Source organism: Bos javanicus, chromosome 2, assembly GCF_032452875.1.
Source record: "Bos javanicus breed banteng chromosome 2, ARS-OSU_banteng_1.0, whole genome shotgun sequence".
Classification (NCBI taxonomy): Eukaryota; Metazoa; Chordata; class Mammalia; order Artiodactyla; family Bovidae; genus Bos; species Bos javanicus.
Genome location: NC_083869.1, coordinates 98,086,299 through 98,105,956, shown reverse-complemented (window position 1 = coordinate 98,105,956; position 19,658 = coordinate 98,086,299). Strand labels below are relative to the sequence as shown.

The window sequence follows — 19,658 nt, the reverse complement described above, 5'->3', positions numbered from 1 at the left end:
TTGCCTTTCTTTGGGATTGGAATGAAAACTGACCTTTTCCAGTCCTGTGGCCACTGCTGAGTTTTCCAAATTTGCTGGCATATTGAGTGCAGCAGTTTCAAAGCATCATCTTTCAGGGTTTGAAATAGCTCAACTGGAATTCCATCACCTCCACTAGCTTTGTTTGTAGTGATGCTTCCTAAAGCCCACTTGACTTCGCATTCCAGGATGCCTGCCTCTAGGTGAGTGACCTCACCATCGTGATGATCTGGGTCATAAAGATCTTTTTTGTATAGTTCTTTTGTGTATTTTTGTCACCTCTTCTTAATTTCTTCTCCTTCTGTTAGGTCTGTACCATTTCTGTCCTTTATTGTGCCCATCTTTGCATGAAATGTTCCCTTGGTATCTCTAATTTTCTTGAAGAGACCTCTAGTCTTTCCCATTCTATTGTTTTCCTCTATTTCTTTGCACTGATCACTGAGGAAGGCTTTCTTATCTCTCCTTCCTATTCTTTGAAACTCTGCATTCAAATGGGTATATCTTTCCTTTTCTCCTTTGCCTTTTGCTTCTCTTCTTTTCACAGCTATTTGTAAAGCCTTCTCTAATATTCTTGAAGAGATCTCTAGTCTCTCCCATTCTCTTGTTTGCAAAATGTCTTCAGAAGACTTCCATGTCTTTATGTATCGATAGGGAAATAAGAAATGTGAGTGAATAGGGTTGGAAGTAGGAAGGTTTGAAATCCTTTCTTTGGAGTGAGAGACTGAACACTAGGGACACTTACAGTAAGCTTTCTGGCAGTATTGAGGACCCAAATGAGGTTAGTGATCATGCCTTTATAGCAGAATCTTCTGCTTTTTTGTGTATTAGCTTTACTGCAAGGGTTTTGCTTCTTCCTGGCTTTTGCCAAGAAGTTTAAGGTATTTTCAGAATAACTCAGAATATGGTGACCTTAATCACTAAAATGTCAATCAAATTTTAAACCCTCTAATTTCTTCTTAAATGAAGAAAAAACTTAAAAATAATGCAGTCATCAAAAATCCTGCAGTTGGAAGTATAATTGCAAAGTTCGTTGCAAAGGGAAAAGGAAAGATGAAATACTTTGGTAAGTTTTCAGCACAGCGTTATATATGAAGTTAAATTCAGGTGTGACTTAAAACTTAGTACAACTCCTTAAGTCTTTATGGTCTAGGCAAGTTGTATTATCTCTCTCAAAAGTACTTTCTTCTTGGTAAGATGTGAGTAATATGAGTAGGTACCTCATAGAGTTGTTATGAAGATAATACCCATAAAGGGCTTAGAATATTGCCTGGCAACGCAAGCTTTCATTAAAGTTAGCTACTCCAGTTGACCCATGAACGGCACAGGTTTGAATGGCACAGGTCCATTTACATGTGGATTTTTTTCAATAAATACATTGGAAAATTTTCTGAAGATTTTAAGACAATTTAAATAGTGCAGATGAACTGTGTGGCTGAGAAATACAAAAAAAAAAAAAAGAAAATGTATATCATGAATGCATAAAATGTGTAGATACTTGTCTAATTTATCATTTACTACCATAAAGTATGTACAAATTTATTACAAAAAGTTAAATTTATCAAAATTTATGCACACAGACACAGGATGCCATTGATTACGCTAGGCTACCATAAAGTAATCATACTGCTGTTTCTTTGTTATCAACACACCAGTCATTTTCTTTTTCATGTAATCTTTTCATTTTGAGAAACACTGATATGCACTATTTGTTTCACTGAGCAAATATGTATTGATTGCCTTCTGAAGGTTGTATGCTCAAATGTAATTTGATAGACATGACTCTGGAAATACTGTAAGCTCCTAGCAACACAAACCGAGTGATACTACTTGTTACTACTCTTTGACTTTCCCGGATATATCCAAAGTGGAATTAGTATCATTTGCTTCTCAAAGCCAACCACTACCCCTTTCACCAAAATTGTTTATATGTGTATATATATCTATGGCTGATTCATGTTGAGGTTTGACAGAAAACGACAAAATTCTGTAAAGCAATTATCCTTCAATTAAAAAATAATTTAAAAAATGCTCTTGCCTTTAGCCCTATTCTGGGTACTATAAAAAGTGAATCAAATAGACATATTTTCCATCCCCTTGGAAATCCTGTGTTTATGAATTGCATATTAAATTACAACAAAAATGACAATATTATTACCCAGATTTCCTGTAGACTTCAGAACGTTAAATATTATTTGACATGTAACCATGAAAAATATAGAAAATTGGTATAATATTTTCCAATATTAGATTCTTCTAAAATATTTACTTATTTAATAACATACATGTGCATATGTGTAGATATATATGTATGTATTTTGAGAGCAAAAAGATAACAGTCCTTTTCAAAGCAAGTGCCATTTTATTGTTGCCTTCTTTAAAGGTAGTTCACTAAACTTTCACTAGGTGGCAGTGCCATCCTGCTTCTACAGGCATTGGTAAGAGCAGTGTTGTTTTCCAAGTAGATGTGTGGTTCTGAGATTTCTGAGATATTTCTTCTGATCTTCTTGTTTTATATAAATAAGTACCTTTGAATAATATTTTCATACTCAATCTAGATATGTATTCAGAGAAGAATGAATAATATGTGTTTATATGTGCATGCTGAGTCGCTTCAGTCGTGTCTGTTTGCAACTCCATGGACTGTAGCCCACCAGGCTCCTCTGTTCATGGGATTCTCCAGGCAAGAATACAGGAGTGGGTTGCCAAGCCCTTCTCCACAGGATCATCCCTGCCCAGGGATTGAACCCGTGTCTCTTATGTCTTCTGCATTGGCAGGCAGGTTCTTTACCATTATGGTTCCAATATTAAATTAAAATAGTAGACTTAAAAAAATAATAATAAAATAAAATAAAATAGTAGACTTTAAAATGTTATATTATATGTATCCAAATGTCATTTTTATGACCATGTAATGATTCAGTTTCCTGATATCTGTTATCCTAGAATTTTGAACATTTTGGGCCTTTCTGACCACTTGGACACATTTTATAAGATTTATTTTCTTTTTAGACTGGAGATCTACCATACTTAAGTTGCAGTAGTTACAGGATTTTCCTTTTATCTCATCCATAGTCTCCAAAGTTGCTGTCCAGTCTTATGGTTTTCCATGGAATGGACAATACAATAGTAAAATTCAGATATTAAATAATGATAATGTGTGTCATTGATTGATGTTCTCTGTATGCCAGGCACTGTGCTAAAAATTGTCTCTCCTTTTTTCTTAGCAACTGCATATAATACATATTACATTTATCCTTATTTTACAGAAAAGGATGCTGAAGCATGGAGAGGTTTAGTTATATGCTCAAGATTTCATAAATATTCTAGCCCTGGAACCTACACTCTAGGTTTAGGTTCCAGAGCTAGTTTTACTGCCTCTAGTGAAAGCCATTCACTAGTTTTATTACCCAGAAATCCAAAGTAGATAGACTCTTCTTCTTTTCCCATCTCTTTCACCCATGGACAGTGAAATGAAAATTCAGTGTTTTTTTCTGCCGCTGCTGCTGCTAAGTCATTTCAGTCATGTCTGACTCTGTGCAACCCCATAGATGGCAGCCCACCAGGCTCTCCCGTCCCTGGGATTCTCCAGGCAAGAACACTGGAGTGGGTTGCCATTTCCTTCTCCAGTGCATGAAAGTGAAAAGTGAAAGTGAAGTCACTCTGTCGTGTCCAACTCTTCGCAACCCCATGGACTGCAGCCTACCAGGCTCCTCCGTCCATAGGATTTTCCAGACAAGAATACTGGAGTGGGTTGCCAGTGCCTTCTCCCATTCTTTTCTAACACAAGCTTTAGTTCTTTGCTGTGTGGTATATGCTCTTCTAAGAGGACAAAGTATTAGGAAATAAAATAGGATAGGTAAAAAATAACACTTCTTCCTTATATTTCTCCAAAAAGGGACTATTCAGTTCTTAGACCTTGAGTGTGGGATTGTGTGCATGCGTGTCAAGTCATTTAATCGTGTTTGACTCTTTGCGACCCTGTGGACTGTAGCCTGCCAGTCTCCTCTGTCCATGGGATTCTCCAGGCAAGAATACTGGGTTGCCATGCCGTCCTCCAGGGGATCTTCCTGACCCAGGAATCAAACTCGCATCTCTTAAGTCTCCTGCATGGGCAGGAGGGTTCTTTACCACTAGTGCCACCTGGGAAGCCCAAGTGTAGGGTTAATTAACTGTAAAATCAGATAGTAAACCTAAATTTTATAGTTTATCCTTGAGTCATGCTGTTTAAATGAAATACTGGGCTCAGAAACTTCTCCAGAGTGTCTTCTAATTCCATAATTCTGTGTTTTTAAGAATTGTATTATTCAGAACTCAGAAAGAGATGCTATCTGATCCACTTTGCAACTTTAGGGGAAAATGCTAGCTTCAGTAGTATCTATGAGTGACTAGTAATAAATGTTAAAAAATACTGCTGTGAGCATGCTGATCATTCACCAAAGGCACCTTGCTAATAACAGGTGGTACAATTATTAGCTACCATAGTTTCTGAAAGCATGATGCATTGTCTGCAGTGAAGAGCAAAGACCAAATCTGTTTGGTAACACTCAGCTCAATGCCACAAATATGTAAATATTTACTCTTTATCCCCAAAGAGTAAATTATGTGCTCTTGCAGGCATTAATTCTTTCAAACCTGTGCACCTGAATGCACAGCAAGAATGTTCTAAATGAGCCCATCCTGGTCTGAAATTTAACTTTAGCTTCTAGAAGCTCTTAGCATTTTCATCAAAGCAGTTCTCTTATGAGATAGTTGGGCTTAGAGATCTTGATTCTGTTGTAAATAGTGCATAAATTCTTAAATCTGGGCTTCCCTGGTGGCTCAGTGGTAAAGAATCTGCCTGCCAGTGCAGGAGACATGGGTTCAATCCCTGATCCAGGAAGATCCCACATGCCTCGAAGCAACTATGCCCTTGCACCACAGCTACTGAGCTAGTGCTCTAGAACCTGCAAGCTGCAACTATTGAGTCCATGTGCCACAACTAAGAAGCCTCCTTGCCAATAGCCCATGCGCTCCAATAGGAGAAGCCACTGCAACAAGAAGCCTGTGCATTGCAACTAGAGAAAAGCCCAGCAACAAAGACCCAGCACAGCTAAAAGTAAATAAATAAATAAACAACCATTCAAAAAAATTCTTTAATGTGCCATCACATGCTGTGCATGGGGTGTGCAAAAGTATATTGAGACTTGTCAGATTCTTCCTTATTTTTCAAATGAAGTCTCATAGGTAGTGTCATTGATCTACACCAATACTAAGCTAAAAATTCCATTTCAGGGATTTTCATGAAATATACACTCATCTGTTTTTAATGTGTAGGAGGGTATTGCTCCACTATTTTGTTTCCTATTCCACTTTTAGATTTTTCTGTGAGTAAATTCGGATGTGTGGGGTGGGAGTGGGAAATTTTGTGCTGACTAAAAGGTAGACATTTGGCTTTGTTAAATATAAATGAATAGAAAGGGAGATTGAAAAAGTAAGGGGAAGTCTGAGAAAGGAAGAAAGTTTTGGTGTAACCTGTCACGTTTTGAATTAGAGGCCAACAGAGGTCCATGTAGTCAAAGCTATGGTTTTTCTATTAGTTATGTACGGATGTGATAGTTGGACCATAAAGAAGGCTGAGCACTGAAGAATTCATGCTTTCAAACTGTGGTGCTTAAGAAGACTCTTGAGAGTCCCTTGGACAGCAAGGAGATAAAACCAGTCAATTCTAAAGGAAATCAACCCTGAATATTCACTGGAAGAACTAATGCTGAAGCTGAAGCTTCAGTACTTTGGGCACCTGATGCAAAGAGCCAGCTCATTGGAAAAGACCCTGATGCTGGGAAAGATTGAGGGCAGGAAGAAAAGGAGACGACAGAAGATGAGATGGTTGGATGGCATCATTGACTCAATGGATGTGAGTTTGGGCAAACTCTGGGCGATCATGAAAGACAGGGGAGCTTGTAGTGCTGCAGTTCATAGTGTCGCAAAGAGTCAGATGCCACTGAACAACAGCAATACAAGAGGTGGAAAGGTGTGGTACCAACCTTCCCACTGCTTGGTTTTAGAATCATTAGAAGTCAGTGTCATTTTCTGTTACCAGAGAGGGACGGAGTAAACTCAAGGGAAAGGCAGTCAGTTGGGTTCTTCAGCAGCACAGTAGTTATGTTGAGACATGTATGGGGAATCTGTCCCTTAGAATGCCTTTAGCTGACATACTGTGAGTTTTGCCTGGTCCTGAGTTTTATTGTACTCCTTTTCTACTCTTTTCCAAAAATGGAAAGTACTCTAACGGTCTCCACCACAATAATGCTTTGAAGGGTTAGGTTTTATGGTTTGAGATTGTTGTAATGGCAGCAAACGAGGGTCAGCACCCTCTGCTCCTTGAAGCCTTCCTGGGAGAAGGCTGTCATGGTTTTGAACTAGACATTGTGCTGGTGAGGGGGCTTCCCTGGTGGCTCAGACGGTAAAGCGTCTGCCTGGAACGCGGGAAACCTGGTTCAATCCCTGCGTCAGGAAGATCCCCTGGAGAAGGAAGTGGCAACCCACTCCAGTACTCTTGCCTGGAAAATTCCATGGAGGGAGGAGCCTGGTGGGTTACAGTCCATGGGATCGAAAAGAGTCAGACACGACTGAGCAACTTCACTGGTTCACTGGTTGTGGAGGTGGAGTGCATTTATAATTTCTAGTGTGAGTTTCACTGTGCCATCAACTTAGTGCCACTGTCACTGTCTTCCATGCCTTTTATCAGCCACAGTGAAGATCTCACTTAGGTTCCAAGCAGAATGATCAAAACTCTGTTTCTATTTGAATTTCCATAGGAACAATAAAATCAGGAATACAAGAAAATTGGATTGAAGTTAGAGCCATCAAGAATAGTTGATGCTGGTCTCGATAGAATGATTAGAATAGTAGAATGATTAGAATGCTGTTAGTTGTCTATGGCCAGCAGGAGGAGGTGAATAGGTATGTTGACACTGACAGTTGCAGACCATGCAGTTCAAGTTAAGGACCATGCGAGCTACTGAAAGAGGTAAGAGGTTGGGGAGGTACTGGGCTTTGACGTCTCGAGTGTTCCGATTCTATTCTTCTATTGCATTCTGCAGATATAGAGTAAATATTTTGCAGTACGGATGGAGGTTTGTAACATTGTACAGGAGGCGGTGACCAAAATCATCCCAAAGAAATAGAAATGCAATTAGACAAAATGGTTGTCTGAGGAGGCCTTACAAATAGCTGAGAAAAGAAGAGAAGCTAAAGGCAAAGGAGAAAGGGAAAGATACACCCAACTGAATGCAGAGTTCCAAAAAATAGCAAGGAGAAATAAGAAAGCCTTTTTAAGTGAACAATGCAAAGAAATAGAGGAAAACAATAGAATGGGAAAGACTAGAGATCTTTTCGAGAAAGTTAGAGATACAAAGGAAATATTTCACGCGAAGATGGGCACAATAAAGGATGGAAACGGTAAGAACCTAACAGAAGCAGAAGAGATTAAGAAGAGGTGGCAAGAAGATACAGAAGACCTGTACAAAAGAGGTCTTAATGACCTGGATAACCACAATGGTGTGGTCATTCACCTAGAGGCAGACATCCTGGAGTGTGAAGTCAAGTGGGACTTAGGAAACATTACTATGAACAAAGCTAGTGGAGGTGATAGAATTCCAGCTGAGCTATTTCAAAACCTAAAAGATGATGTTGAAGTGCTGCACTCAGATGCCAGCAAATTTGCAAAAGTCATCAGTGGCCACAGGACTGGAAAAGTTCATTCCAATCCCAAAGAAGGGCATTGCCAAAGAATGTTCAAACTACTGCGTGTATGCAGTAGCATGTAAAACACTCATTTTACATGCTGGCAGGGCTTCTGTCATAGCTCAGAGGTAAAGATTTGCCTGGAATTCAGGACATTCGGGTTTGATCCCTGGGTTGCGATGATCCCCTGGACAAGGGCATGGCAACCCACTCCAGTATTCTTGCCTGGAGAATCATGGACAGAGGAGCTTGGTGGGCAACACAGTTCATAGGGTCACACAGAGTCGAACACAACTGAAGCAACTAAGCACGCATGCGTGCACATGCTAGCAAGTAACGCTCAGATCCTTCAAACTAGACTTCAACAGTACATGAACCGAGAACTAACAGATGTACAAGATGGATTTAGAAAAAACAGAGGAATTAGAGATCAATTTGCCAGCATCCATTGGATCATAGAAAAAGCAAGGGAAGAATTCTGTTTCACTGACTACACTAAAGCCTTTGACTGTGTGGATTACAACAAACTGTGGAAAATTCTGAAAGAGATGGGAATACCAGACCACCTTACCTGCCTGCTGAGAAACCTATTTGCAGATCAAGAAGCAACAGTTAGAACTGGACATGGAACAACAGACTGGTTCTAAATTGGGAAAGGAGTACATCCGGGCCATATATTATCACCTGCTTATTTAACTTATATGCAGAGTACATCATGTGAAAAGCCAGGCTAGATGCCACCTTCCAATGCAGGGAATGCAGGTTCAATCCCCGGTTGGGGAACTAAGATCCCACATGTTGATGTGCTGCAACTACAGAGCCCATGCACCACAGTGAAGATCCTGCATGCTGTGACTAAGACATGACACAGCCAAAAATAAATAAATAAATAATTATTTAAAAAACAACCTATGGTTTTTCCATTAGTCATGTACGGATGTGAGAGTTGAAACATAAAGACAGTGAGCGCTGAAGAATTGATGCTTTTGAACTATGTTGCTGGAGAAGATTCTTAAGAGTCTCTTGGACAGCAAGGAGATCAAACCAGTCAATCCTAAAGGAAATCAACCCTGAATATTCACTGGAAGGAATGATGCTGAAGCTCCAGTACTTTGGCCACCTGATGTGAAGAGCTGACTCATTGGAAAAGACCCTGATGCTGGGAAAGATTGAGGGCAGGAGAAGGTGGCGGCAGAGGATGAGATGGTTGGATAGCATCACCAACTCGATGGACATGAGTTTGAGCAAACTCCAGGAGTAGTGAAAGCCAGGGAAGCCTGGCATGCTGCAGTCCATGGGGTCTCAAAGAGTTGGATACAACTGAGTGACTGAACAACAAGTATAAATATGTTTTTTAAATATACAGTTTTTAAATTTTATTTATTTATTTGTTAAATTTTTTTGGCCGTGCTGTGTCTGTGTTGCCGCATGGGCTTTTCTCTAGTTGTGGTAAGCAGGGGCTGGGACACATGGGCTTAGTTGTCCCAAGGTATGTGGGATCTCTCTGGGTCAGGGGCCGAACCTGTGTCTCCTGCGTTGGCAGGTGGATTCTTTACCACTTAGCCACCAGGGACGCCCTTAATGTCTAATAATATTTTTATATTGTCCTAGCTTGTTTCTTTATTCCAATACAGAGAAGCAGGAAATGTGCATACTTGATTTCATTAATAGTTCTTCATGGATTTAGATTCCAGAGGAGAACAGGTATTTTCAACAGCTGTACCTAAAGGACTGTACCACACAATGGTGCTCACCCATTAGTCATGCTGTTCTTCCAAAAGTTCCCTGCTGCTGCTGCTGCTAAGTCACTTTAGTCGTGTCCGACTCTGTGCGACCCCATAGACGGCAGCCCACCAGGCTCCCCCGTCCCTGGGATTCTCCAGGCAAGAGTGCTGGAGTGGGGTGCCATTGCCAAAGGTCTTTTATTATATAATTTTTTATATGCTAAGTGACTCAAAATATGCTCTTCTCCTTCATTTCCTTTAAACTCTAGACGGTGAAGCATAAGCTAGCAGAATTAAAAACATCCATATGTGTAACCAGAGCTTTTGTGGACAGCTGTCTCCAGCTGCACAGAGTGAAACGTCTGCTGCTGCTGCTGCTAAGTCACTTTAGTCGTGTCCGACTCTGTGTGACCCCATAGACGGCAGCCCACCAGGCTCCCCGTCCCTGGGATTCTCCAGGCAAGAGTGCTGGAGTGGGGTGCCATTGCCTTCTCAGAAAAGTTCCCTAAGTAGTCTAAATTTTTTAACCTAAAATATGAGATGTTATTTTGTATGTATCAACCTTTGCATCTTGTCTTTTGGTACATTTTCTTAGTAATGAAATATAACATTAGCTGTGTAGTTAATATGCATCTTTTTTGAAGGGAAAAAAAAAAAAAAAACACAGTAATTCTACATCTGTTTTGATCTGCTGCTGCTAAGTCGCTTCAGTCATGTCCAACTCTGTGCGACGCCATAGACGGCAGCCCACCAGGCTCCCCCGTCCCTGGGATTCTCCAGGCAAGAACACTGGAGTGGGTTGCCATTTCCTCCTCCAATGCATGAAAGTGGAAAGTGAAAATTGAAAGTGAAGTCGCTCAGTAGTGTCTGACTCTTAGCGACCCTATAGACTGCAGCCTACCAGGCTCCTCCATCCATGGGATTTTCCAGGCAAGAGTACTGGAGTGGGGTGCCATTGCCAAAGATCTTTTATTATATAATTTTTTATATGCTAAGTGACTCAAAATATGCTCTTCTCCTTCATTTCCTTTAAACTCTAGACGGTGAAGCATAAGCTAGCAGAATTAAAAACATCCATATGTGTAACCAGAGCTTTTGTGGACAGCTGTCTCCAGCTGCACAGAGTGAAACGTCTGGACGTTGCCACTGCTGCCATGGCGAAATACTGGTATGCATGCTACGGTAATTAAAATGTGGTGTTTGCACAGACTGTTATGGAATTCTTCCAAAGTGAAACTCAGCCTTGAAGGCCTTAAAGGAAGAATGCTGAGTGAATGAAAACTAGCCGTAAGGACCAATTTTTTTTAAATTCTGAATATTCCCATTAAATCTATTTATAATGTGCTAAAACTTACCCAAGTTACTTTTTAACTTTTAGCTTACCCTCGAAAAGCAAATATTAAATATGATGACTAATTTGTTATTTCAAGTAGTAGTTGATTCTCAAATTAGCTGAAGAGTGGCTGTAGAGTAAGACAACAAAAGAACAGTAATACTTCGAGTCCTGAGATAGAGCCGCAATTCTGTCATTACGTAACTGCAATTAAATTTAATTATTTCTGGGCCAACATTTTGATATCTGTGAAATGAGTAGATTAGGCAAGATTTTTCTGTTTAAGAGGTTTTCTAGACCTCAGAAAAAATTTCTGAAGTTTTGACTGTCCAATCAAAAGTTGTACATGCTCTATTAAGCAAAAGGAAAAAAAAAAAAATGTTCTGTAAGACAACTTTCAGGGACTTCCCTGGCCATTCAGTGGCTAAGACTCTGGGTTTCCACTGTAGGGGTCTCAGGTTTGATCCCTGGTTGGAGAACTAAGATCCTGCGTACCTTATGGTATGGTCAAAACCACAAACCAAAACAAAAAAATTTTTCGTTTTCATTAAACATGATTAGCAATGTTATTAAAGATGAGTTAATTGAAAAAAGACACCCCGCCATAGGCCTTTTGTGTATTTTAAGATGCAAGAACATAGTTTAAATCAGATTCTGAAAGCGGGTTTTGTTTCCTCTTTTAAAAACAAACATTCTCACATCTCATTAGCCCAAAAATAACCTGGAAAAAATTCCTGTTGTTATTTATTAACTTGTGTTCACTTTAGTGAGAAGTAGAATGAGGAAATATGCAGAATAGTGGTTTATGTAATGAACCACTATTCTGCATGTATGTATTATGTAATGAACCAATAATCCAAAATAATAAACTTGCCAGGTTGAAAAGTCATGTGGAATTATTAGAAATTAACATTTTGGGGGGAAGATACTTACATTTGCAGCAAGTTTTTTAACTAGTGAAAAATTTTTAGATATTTTTGGAAAAAGACATTTGGATAGCTGGTGGCCTTATTCTTTGAAAACACTAGGTTTATAGACATACTGGTATTTCATATTGGAGAAGAGGAAGCAACTACTTATAACCCAGCAAATATTTCACTAACATACTTGTCAAAGACAAAAATGTGTAGAATTCCAAATATCACTGCCCCCTGAATCTTGTCTGTTAATCATTATATTGTTACTGTATTTCTCAGGAACATCTTGACCTGTCCTATGGCTTGAGTTAAAAATTATTTTTTATAGGAAAATGGGTCTATGCTTACCTTTGTTTTATATTTCCCACTGTTGAAAGTAAGTTGAAAAGATTTTGAACTAACCAGTTATTTTATGGATTTTAACAGTAGTTAAAATTGTTGTGATTAGATCAGAAAAGAATATATTTTTCAAGCACTTCATATTAATATATATATACTTCAGGAATAAATAATTCCCCAATAATGTTTAATAAGTGTCCTAGAAGATAGTATGTGCTTTGATAGAGGTCTATCCTCTTAGGTTTTCACTTTTACTTTCAGTTTATTCCTGAAAACCCTAAAACATATTTTTTACAGTTAAAAATTCAGAATTGCAGCCTTTGCATAGGAAGTGACATATTTGAAGAAAACAAACACATATTACACAAGGCAAAAGAAAGTAGATGACTATATAATTTTTCTGCTAACATATCACACAGAGAATCTGAATAAATTAGACCAGATTCAAGTTTTTACTATATTCTTTTTAGGCTTAAAGTTCCCAACACCTAATAAATAGTCTAAATTTTCTACATTTTGTTTCTAGACTTAACAGAAACCCAGCCAGAAATATAGTTGATGAAGAAAGTATTCATTATGTGAAAATATTCTTGAGATTTATTTCACTTATAATTTATATCAATCTTCTCTGGTTGACTGATATGCCTATTTTTAATTGTTTGATAAATGTATGCATTTAAACAGTCATTTGTTTTCTGGCTGTAAAGCATCTCATGAAAATTCATTTCAAATGTTCCTTTTCTGCTTTTTATTTTGGACATCTAGGGCATCTGATTTGCAAAACAGAGTAGCTTATGACTGTTTGCAGCTGCATGGAGGTTGGGGATACATGTTTGAGTGTCCCATTGCAAAGTAAGTAGGCCTGTTGTGTTATGCTTTTCTGGGTAGTGTGTAGAAAAAGGAAAACTTCTTTACCTGTTCTTTGTACACTGAGGATAGAGGGAAAGGAGGTGCAAAATCTTCGCATTTTTCAACTGCCTATGGAGTATGTTCAGGTAGCTAGAAACAACTTCATGTTATCAGCTTACTACTAGGATTTAATAATTTTTTAAAAAGTGAATATATACTTTAGTATACAAGATATTAAATATAAATAAATATATAATATACTAAAGCTTTATTTGAATCATTATTCAGGATTAGTATCACTTTTATAGTTGAATAGTATTTTACTATAATTGTTTATGTTTAGTTATTCAAATTTTTTTTTCTAGTTTTTTACTGTGACAAACAATGCTTCAATAAACACTCATACGTTTGTCTTAGATACATGTGTTTTTTATCATAATAGGACAAAGTCCCAAAAGTAGTACTGCTAGTTCAAAAGTATGCATATTTTACATTTTAATGCATTTCAAGATCATTTCCTCCAGTTTGAAGCAACTCATACTCAAATGAGTTGTCAAAGACTGAAGATGGCTTACCCTCTTAAGTTATGTGCTTAGTCGTTTAGTTGTGTTCGACTTTTTGCGACCCCATGGATTATATAGCCTGCCAGGCTCTTCTGTCAGTGGGATTCTCTAGGCAAGAATACTGGAGTGGGTAGCCATTGCTTTCTCCAGGGGATCTTTCTGACCCAAGGGATTGAACCCAGGTCTCCTGCATTTCAGGCTTATTCTTCACTGTCTTAGTTACCAGGGAAGCCCTTAATTTGCATTGACTATTAATTATTTTGTTTTATTTTACTGTTGTTAAGAGCACTTAACATGAGATCCACCCTCTTCACAGAATTTTAAGTGTACCATACAGTATTGTTAACTCTAGGCACAGTGCTGTACAGCAGATCTCTGGAACTTATTCATCTTGCTTGACTGAAACTTTATGCCCATTGGTTAGTAACCTCCCATTTCTCCTTCTCCGTAGTGCCTGGCAGCCACCATTCCTTTTTGAGGCTATGAATTTGACTACCTTAGATACCTCATATAGGTGGGATCATGTTGTATTTGTCTTTCTGTGACTGGCTTATTTCACTTAGCAGAGTGTCCTCAAGGTTCATCCAGGTGGTGACATATTGCAGAACTTCCTTCTGCTTACGATTGAATAGTATTCCATTGTATGTTATACTACAGTTTCTTTATCCATTCATCTGTCCATGGATGTACAGGTTGTTTCCACATCTTGGCTATTGTGAGTAATACTGCATTGAACAAGTGAGTGCTAGCATCACTTGGAGGTCTTGATTTCAATTCTTTTGTATAAATATCTAGAAGTGGGATTTCTGGATCATACGGTAGTTTTATTTAAATTTTTGAAGAACTTCCGTACTGTTTTTTATAGCAGCTGCTGTGCACCACTTCGCATTCTCTGTAACAGCAGTGTGCCAGTATTGCAATTTCTTCATCTCCTCGACATTTGTCTTTTGGCCTTTTAGCTAATAGACAGATGTGAGATGATATTTCATTGTGGTCGATTTACATTTTCCCTGGTGATTAGTGATACAGTATTTTTTCATATACCTTTTGGTCATTTTGTATGTCTTTGAAAATATCACTTTTTAAAAATTAAAAAAAACACACATTACAGAAAAATTAACCTACATTTGAAGTCAATAAAAAAATCTTAAATTTTTTATTGTTTATTTAGTTCTAAAAACAAATCAAAAGTGTTATTTTTTTCTAAGTAGAATTTGTATTTCCTTCAAATGAAAATAAATACAGCCTTTTTATTGCATTACACGTGAATATTCTTGTTTCCGTTTCGAAGCAGTTCCAGTTTGTCAATAGGCAGCATCCTCTTCTATGTTTCTTCCTCCATCTCCATAGTTTCTTCTTTCCCTTTTCCTGTAGTCTTTGCCTTAGTAATCCCTCCATGGCATTTCTCCTTATCATTATAGAAAATATAGTTTTCCTCTTATTTGGCAATATTTTCAGCTTATATAATTTTCCCAAGAGAGTTTTTGCTATATAGAGAGAAGTCCAATTTAGTTTTGAATCTGAGAATGAGAATGCTATGAACTTCTAAAAACCTCTTATAATATTATCTAAATATGGAATCTAAAAGGGAAACAGTATTAAACTAGTATTCAAACTTACTTTCAAATTTATCATTTTGGCAAGTATAACTGAAGACATTTTATTTGCTTATAGTCCTTAATAAGGAAAATAAACATTGTATTCAAGTTATATTAAGAACAGAAGCTCCAGCATAGATGTAATTTACTAATTTCCTGTAGCTACTGGGTAGCTCAGAAAGCTTTAATCACAGGGTATATATAATTTATAACTTTCTATAAAAACTCAACAAGTAGGGTATTTTCCTTCCTTTAGAATGTAGGCATGAAGTAACTAACTTATTTCCTTTTCTTTATCAATCCTTGGACTTGGGTTTTGGTATATCCTTTCAGAACTACTTCAAACAGGCCTTAAACAAAAGCAGGTTTTGTTTTTTTTTAATCTTTGAATAGTCATGAAGTCAGAAGTAAACTGAGTTATGCTAGGACAAATTAAAGCATTGCTGGAATTTTTCCTGTGTGTTTTTATGTTTTAGTCACAATATTAACTCATCTTATTTATAATATTCACAGTGCTTAAGCAAGTAAAATAATAATGGGTATTTATATTTTTCTGCTTAACTGTGCTATTATAACTGCTTCTGGGAATGTAGACAATGTCATGGTTCAGTGTTTGTCTAGTTTAGTTCTGTTCCTAAGAAAGGCATTTAGGTGAAGAAGAGTCAGCCATCTCATGGTCCAGGATTAGAGTGTAGCATAAGTCTTGGTCTGTTTTCTCAGAGGCAATTCCATCAGATCAGTAGCAAGCAAAAATGGTAACTTGATGACTTATTTGAAATTTCTGGTTTCAGTTTGAGAGACATACTTCCTTTTAGGAGTAACAGTCCCCTTCTTGGGCAGGTTCTTAGTTTGAAGACTGTATGAACTTTTAAACTAGGCTGCTTTTTTCTCTCCAAAGACAAAGGGAAAGAACTTTTCATAAGATGACAAGAGAGAGTAGTGGATAATACCAAAAAAGCTAATCAGATACATTAGGCAGTATATGAATGAAGTACATATATTTTGATATGATAGAAAAAAAAATCATTATAGTTGTGTTTTTTTATACCTTAAGGTTAAACTGTACTATTTGTGTGTTTGTAAACTCCGAGAATTGGGGATGCACAGGGAGTCCTGACATGCTGTGGTCCATGGGGTTGCGAAGAGTCAGACATGACTGAGCAACTGAACTGAACTTATGCCTGTGCATGTTGCTGAGTCTTGGTTTCAGAGATCAAGGAGATGCTTTTTTGTTTTGTTTATTTTTTCCTGTTTTCCTGTATTTTTTCCTGTATAAGTGGTTTTAAGTGTGAGGCATACTTCAGTCTTACTCATTCGGCTTGGGGCTATGGGAATAGATGCTTACATTTTGCCATTTCAAGACCTGTTTGCTGGGAAGAACAGTGTGAGATAAAGAGCTTCATCCCTGTGTGGTTAAACATTCCTTCTGCTGCCATTCTGTGAATTTTAGTTGATGACTGAATTTAATTAATAACTTATAAAAGGCCTACTGGTCTCTGTCGATTACCTACTCCATTGAAACTTCTTTAATGTGAAAAAAATGTGCCCAACTCGGTCCAAAAGGTCCAAAAGCATTGAAATTGCTGAAGTAGGCTGAAATGCCAGATAGGTTCTCTAAATGAAAGTTCTGGATTTTGTGGGCAACAATGAAATCTGTTGAAAGAAAAAATATATTTGAAAACATAAAGGTCTCTGGATTTCAAGTTTCATCAAAAAGTAGGTATTGAGACTCTAAAATTCCTTTGTAATACAGTAAATCAAATCAATAAATACTGAGCGCTCAAGTAAGGTACCATTGCAAGGTACCGTGATGAACTTGGACGAGGAAAAGTTCAGAATTGATCATGTTCCTAGAGAGCCAGCACATTTAATTTTTCTCAAATTAAATTAAAAAAAAAAAAAAACAGTTTAAGGCTTAGAAAAAAAAATGCCTTTGAATTTGCCTACTAGAAAACTGCAAAGCTCAATAACTAATCTTACATTTCTGGACCAATGAAAATATTGATACAATTAAAAAGATATTTGCCAAAGTGGCAAGATACCTACCTTTTCATTCCAGGTTGCCAATGATCTATTATGTGACCATTAAATAGCAACCATTAATTAGTATATGTATTAACTTTTTAGCACCTCAGTTCCTTTACCTGCAAAATTAATAGTATTTACCCTCCCTAATTCCAGAGCTGAGAGGATAAAATGAGAAAACATAAAAACAACTATATAGTATTATATTTGCTGTCATCACTATCGAAAGTAAAGTCTTTTTTTATGGCAGTGCTCAGTCACTCAGTATTTTTAACACATACATTACTGGGGTGATTATTAATCTTTTCCAAAAAGTAAGTTACTTGTTAACTTTGTGAGGTAATAATTTTCTGAAGCATCAATTTATACTGCTGATGGCAGCAGTATTGGTGGGACTCTAAAGGATGTTAGAAAACATGTACTTTTCTCTTTTTTTAAATAAAACCAGTAGATTTCAACTTTTGGGGGGAAACATTAAAGGTAACAAGCTATTAAGACATTGTATTCATTTCTAAATTTAAAATAGCACTTTTTAGGATCTTATTATATGTGCTGAATTTTACAAAATTAAAAGAAACAGACTTGGAAATATTATTTTGAATTTGTACTCTCTTCAAGCAAACTAAAACAAATCTATGCAAATGATCAATATCTGAATAGAATTTTTTAATCATACCAATCTAGGGTGAATGCCATACTGAAAAAAAGTAATTTATGAAGAACTTTTATTGTTTGAATTTCATTAAATGAACACTGTAAAGTAATTAATAGTTACCTGGTGAGACAAAATTTATAATTTCTAATATCCTTTGTTTATTCCTTTAATCATCTTCTTATTTATCCAGAGCTTATGTGGATGCCCGTGTCCAGACAATCTATGGTGGTACCAATGAAATAATGAAGGAGCTGATTGCAAGAGAGATCATCCATGACCAGTAGACATCTGCCCACATCCCGGAATCCTATTACAGCTAATCTTGTTTTAAATCTACTCAAGATAAAATACAACCTGGAAAGGGAGGGAACACTAAACAAGTTTTTATCTGTTCTCTCTATAGAGAAAGAAATCAAACACAAATATCCAAAGATCATAAAGTTTCCCAATATAAAGTTTAAACTGTTAATTTTTTGCATAGCTAAATGGCAAAGATTCTCTGATTCTAGAAGCCTTAATGTTTCATTTATCTCCAAAATTCTAAGAGTATAAATGCCTAGGTCTTTAAAATTGAGGCAGAAGTAATTTTTTATTATACTGTTAAATTTTTTACAGCACATTGATTTTGAAAAAGAAGAATAAATGTAATTGAGAATGCAAAATAAGTTTAGATATCTTTTATTCCAAATTCCCCAGAACATGGTTTCTACCACCCTACCCCTAAACCTGTTTTTAAGTAATAAAACACTTTCTTCGGTCCAAAGCTTATGCCAAGTCCATGTGAAATCTTGATGTGTGAAGCGCTGCTTAGGTTAAAGCAGGAAGCCTCCTACCTTAGGGCCTTAAAACCACTAGGACTCAGCTAAGCAAATCCCCACAAGAGAATTCCACTGGTTCCTTAAACCACTGACACCTGGGCTTTCAAGAGATTTCCAGTTTAATTGCTAGGAGAACACACACACCATTATCCTTAATTGTTTCAAGATATTGGTATATTTTATAGGTACCAAAACAGTGACTTTTATTTGGGAGCAGTATAATTTTTTAATTAATTTTAACAGATTTATACTTTGTGTTGTTGTCTATAAGCCAGGCTGTTAAATTGATGAAAACTATGATTTAAAAAATTGGCAAGATCCATAAGTGAATAAACAAGTTGTAATGAGGTAAGAAGTAAATAAACAATAATTTCAAATCATGATAAAGGTAATAAAGGAAATGAAGTATCTTAAATAGGAAAATGAGGAAATGACATTTAATTTAATTATTACCAAAAAATAGGCCATTAATTTGTAAACTGCCAGCATCATTTTAGTACTTGTTTTCCTTTGCATGTATTGGTGAGACCGAGAATAAAGTAGTTTTTAAATGTAAATAAATAGATGTATCCTTGTGCAACTTAGAAAACCTCAATATTTTATTTGGTGTTGTGGATATTAAACATTGTTTTTTGATGCAGTCATTACAACTGGATAGAGCAGAGAGAACAGAAAATCCTTTTATACCATTCTGTCTTAGTGTCTTACATAACTTTGATTTGCTCTTGGGTAGAACTTTGTATGATTGCCAACTTGAGTTCTTGTTCAGTAAATCTAAAAAACGGGTGAAAATAAATTCTTGTTAGGTATTACTGTATTTGTCGTTTTCACCTCACACCAACTGCCAGGAAATGATAGAGAATTAGATCAAGCACCCTACCCCAGCCCCAGCTCCTTTCCCAATCTTAAAGGAAACTACATTTTAGGAATTAAACATCTGTAGGATAAACAGTCCAAGGAGCGGTGGCTGCGTGGGCGCAGTAGGGCCTGGAGGAGCCATTCCACGTTCAAGGTCAGGAGGGGTGGCAGTGAGGAGATACCGCTCATCCAAGGTAAGGAGCAGTGGCTGCACTTTGCTGGAGCAGCCATGAAGA

At 37.1% G+C, this 19,658-nt stretch overlaps 1 protein-coding gene across 1 annotated transcript in view; it reads left to right on the top strand.

The window, feature by feature from the left end:
- The window catches only part of ACADL (acyl-CoA dehydrogenase long chain), a 41,521-nt gene extending 22,161 nt beyond the window's left edge, over positions 1-19,360 (top strand). The window contains exons 9-11 of the mRNA XM_061383800.1: positions 10,508-10,635; positions 12,822-12,908; positions 17,937-19,360. Coding sequence (XP_061239784.1) covers positions 10,508-10,635; positions 12,822-12,908; positions 17,937-18,030 — 309 coding nt within the window. The 3' untranslated portion in view covers positions 18,031-19,360. The remainder of the gene's footprint in view (positions 1-10,507; positions 10,636-12,821; positions 12,909-17,936) is intronic.
- The last annotated feature ends 298 nt before the right edge of the window (positions 19,361-19,658 follow it).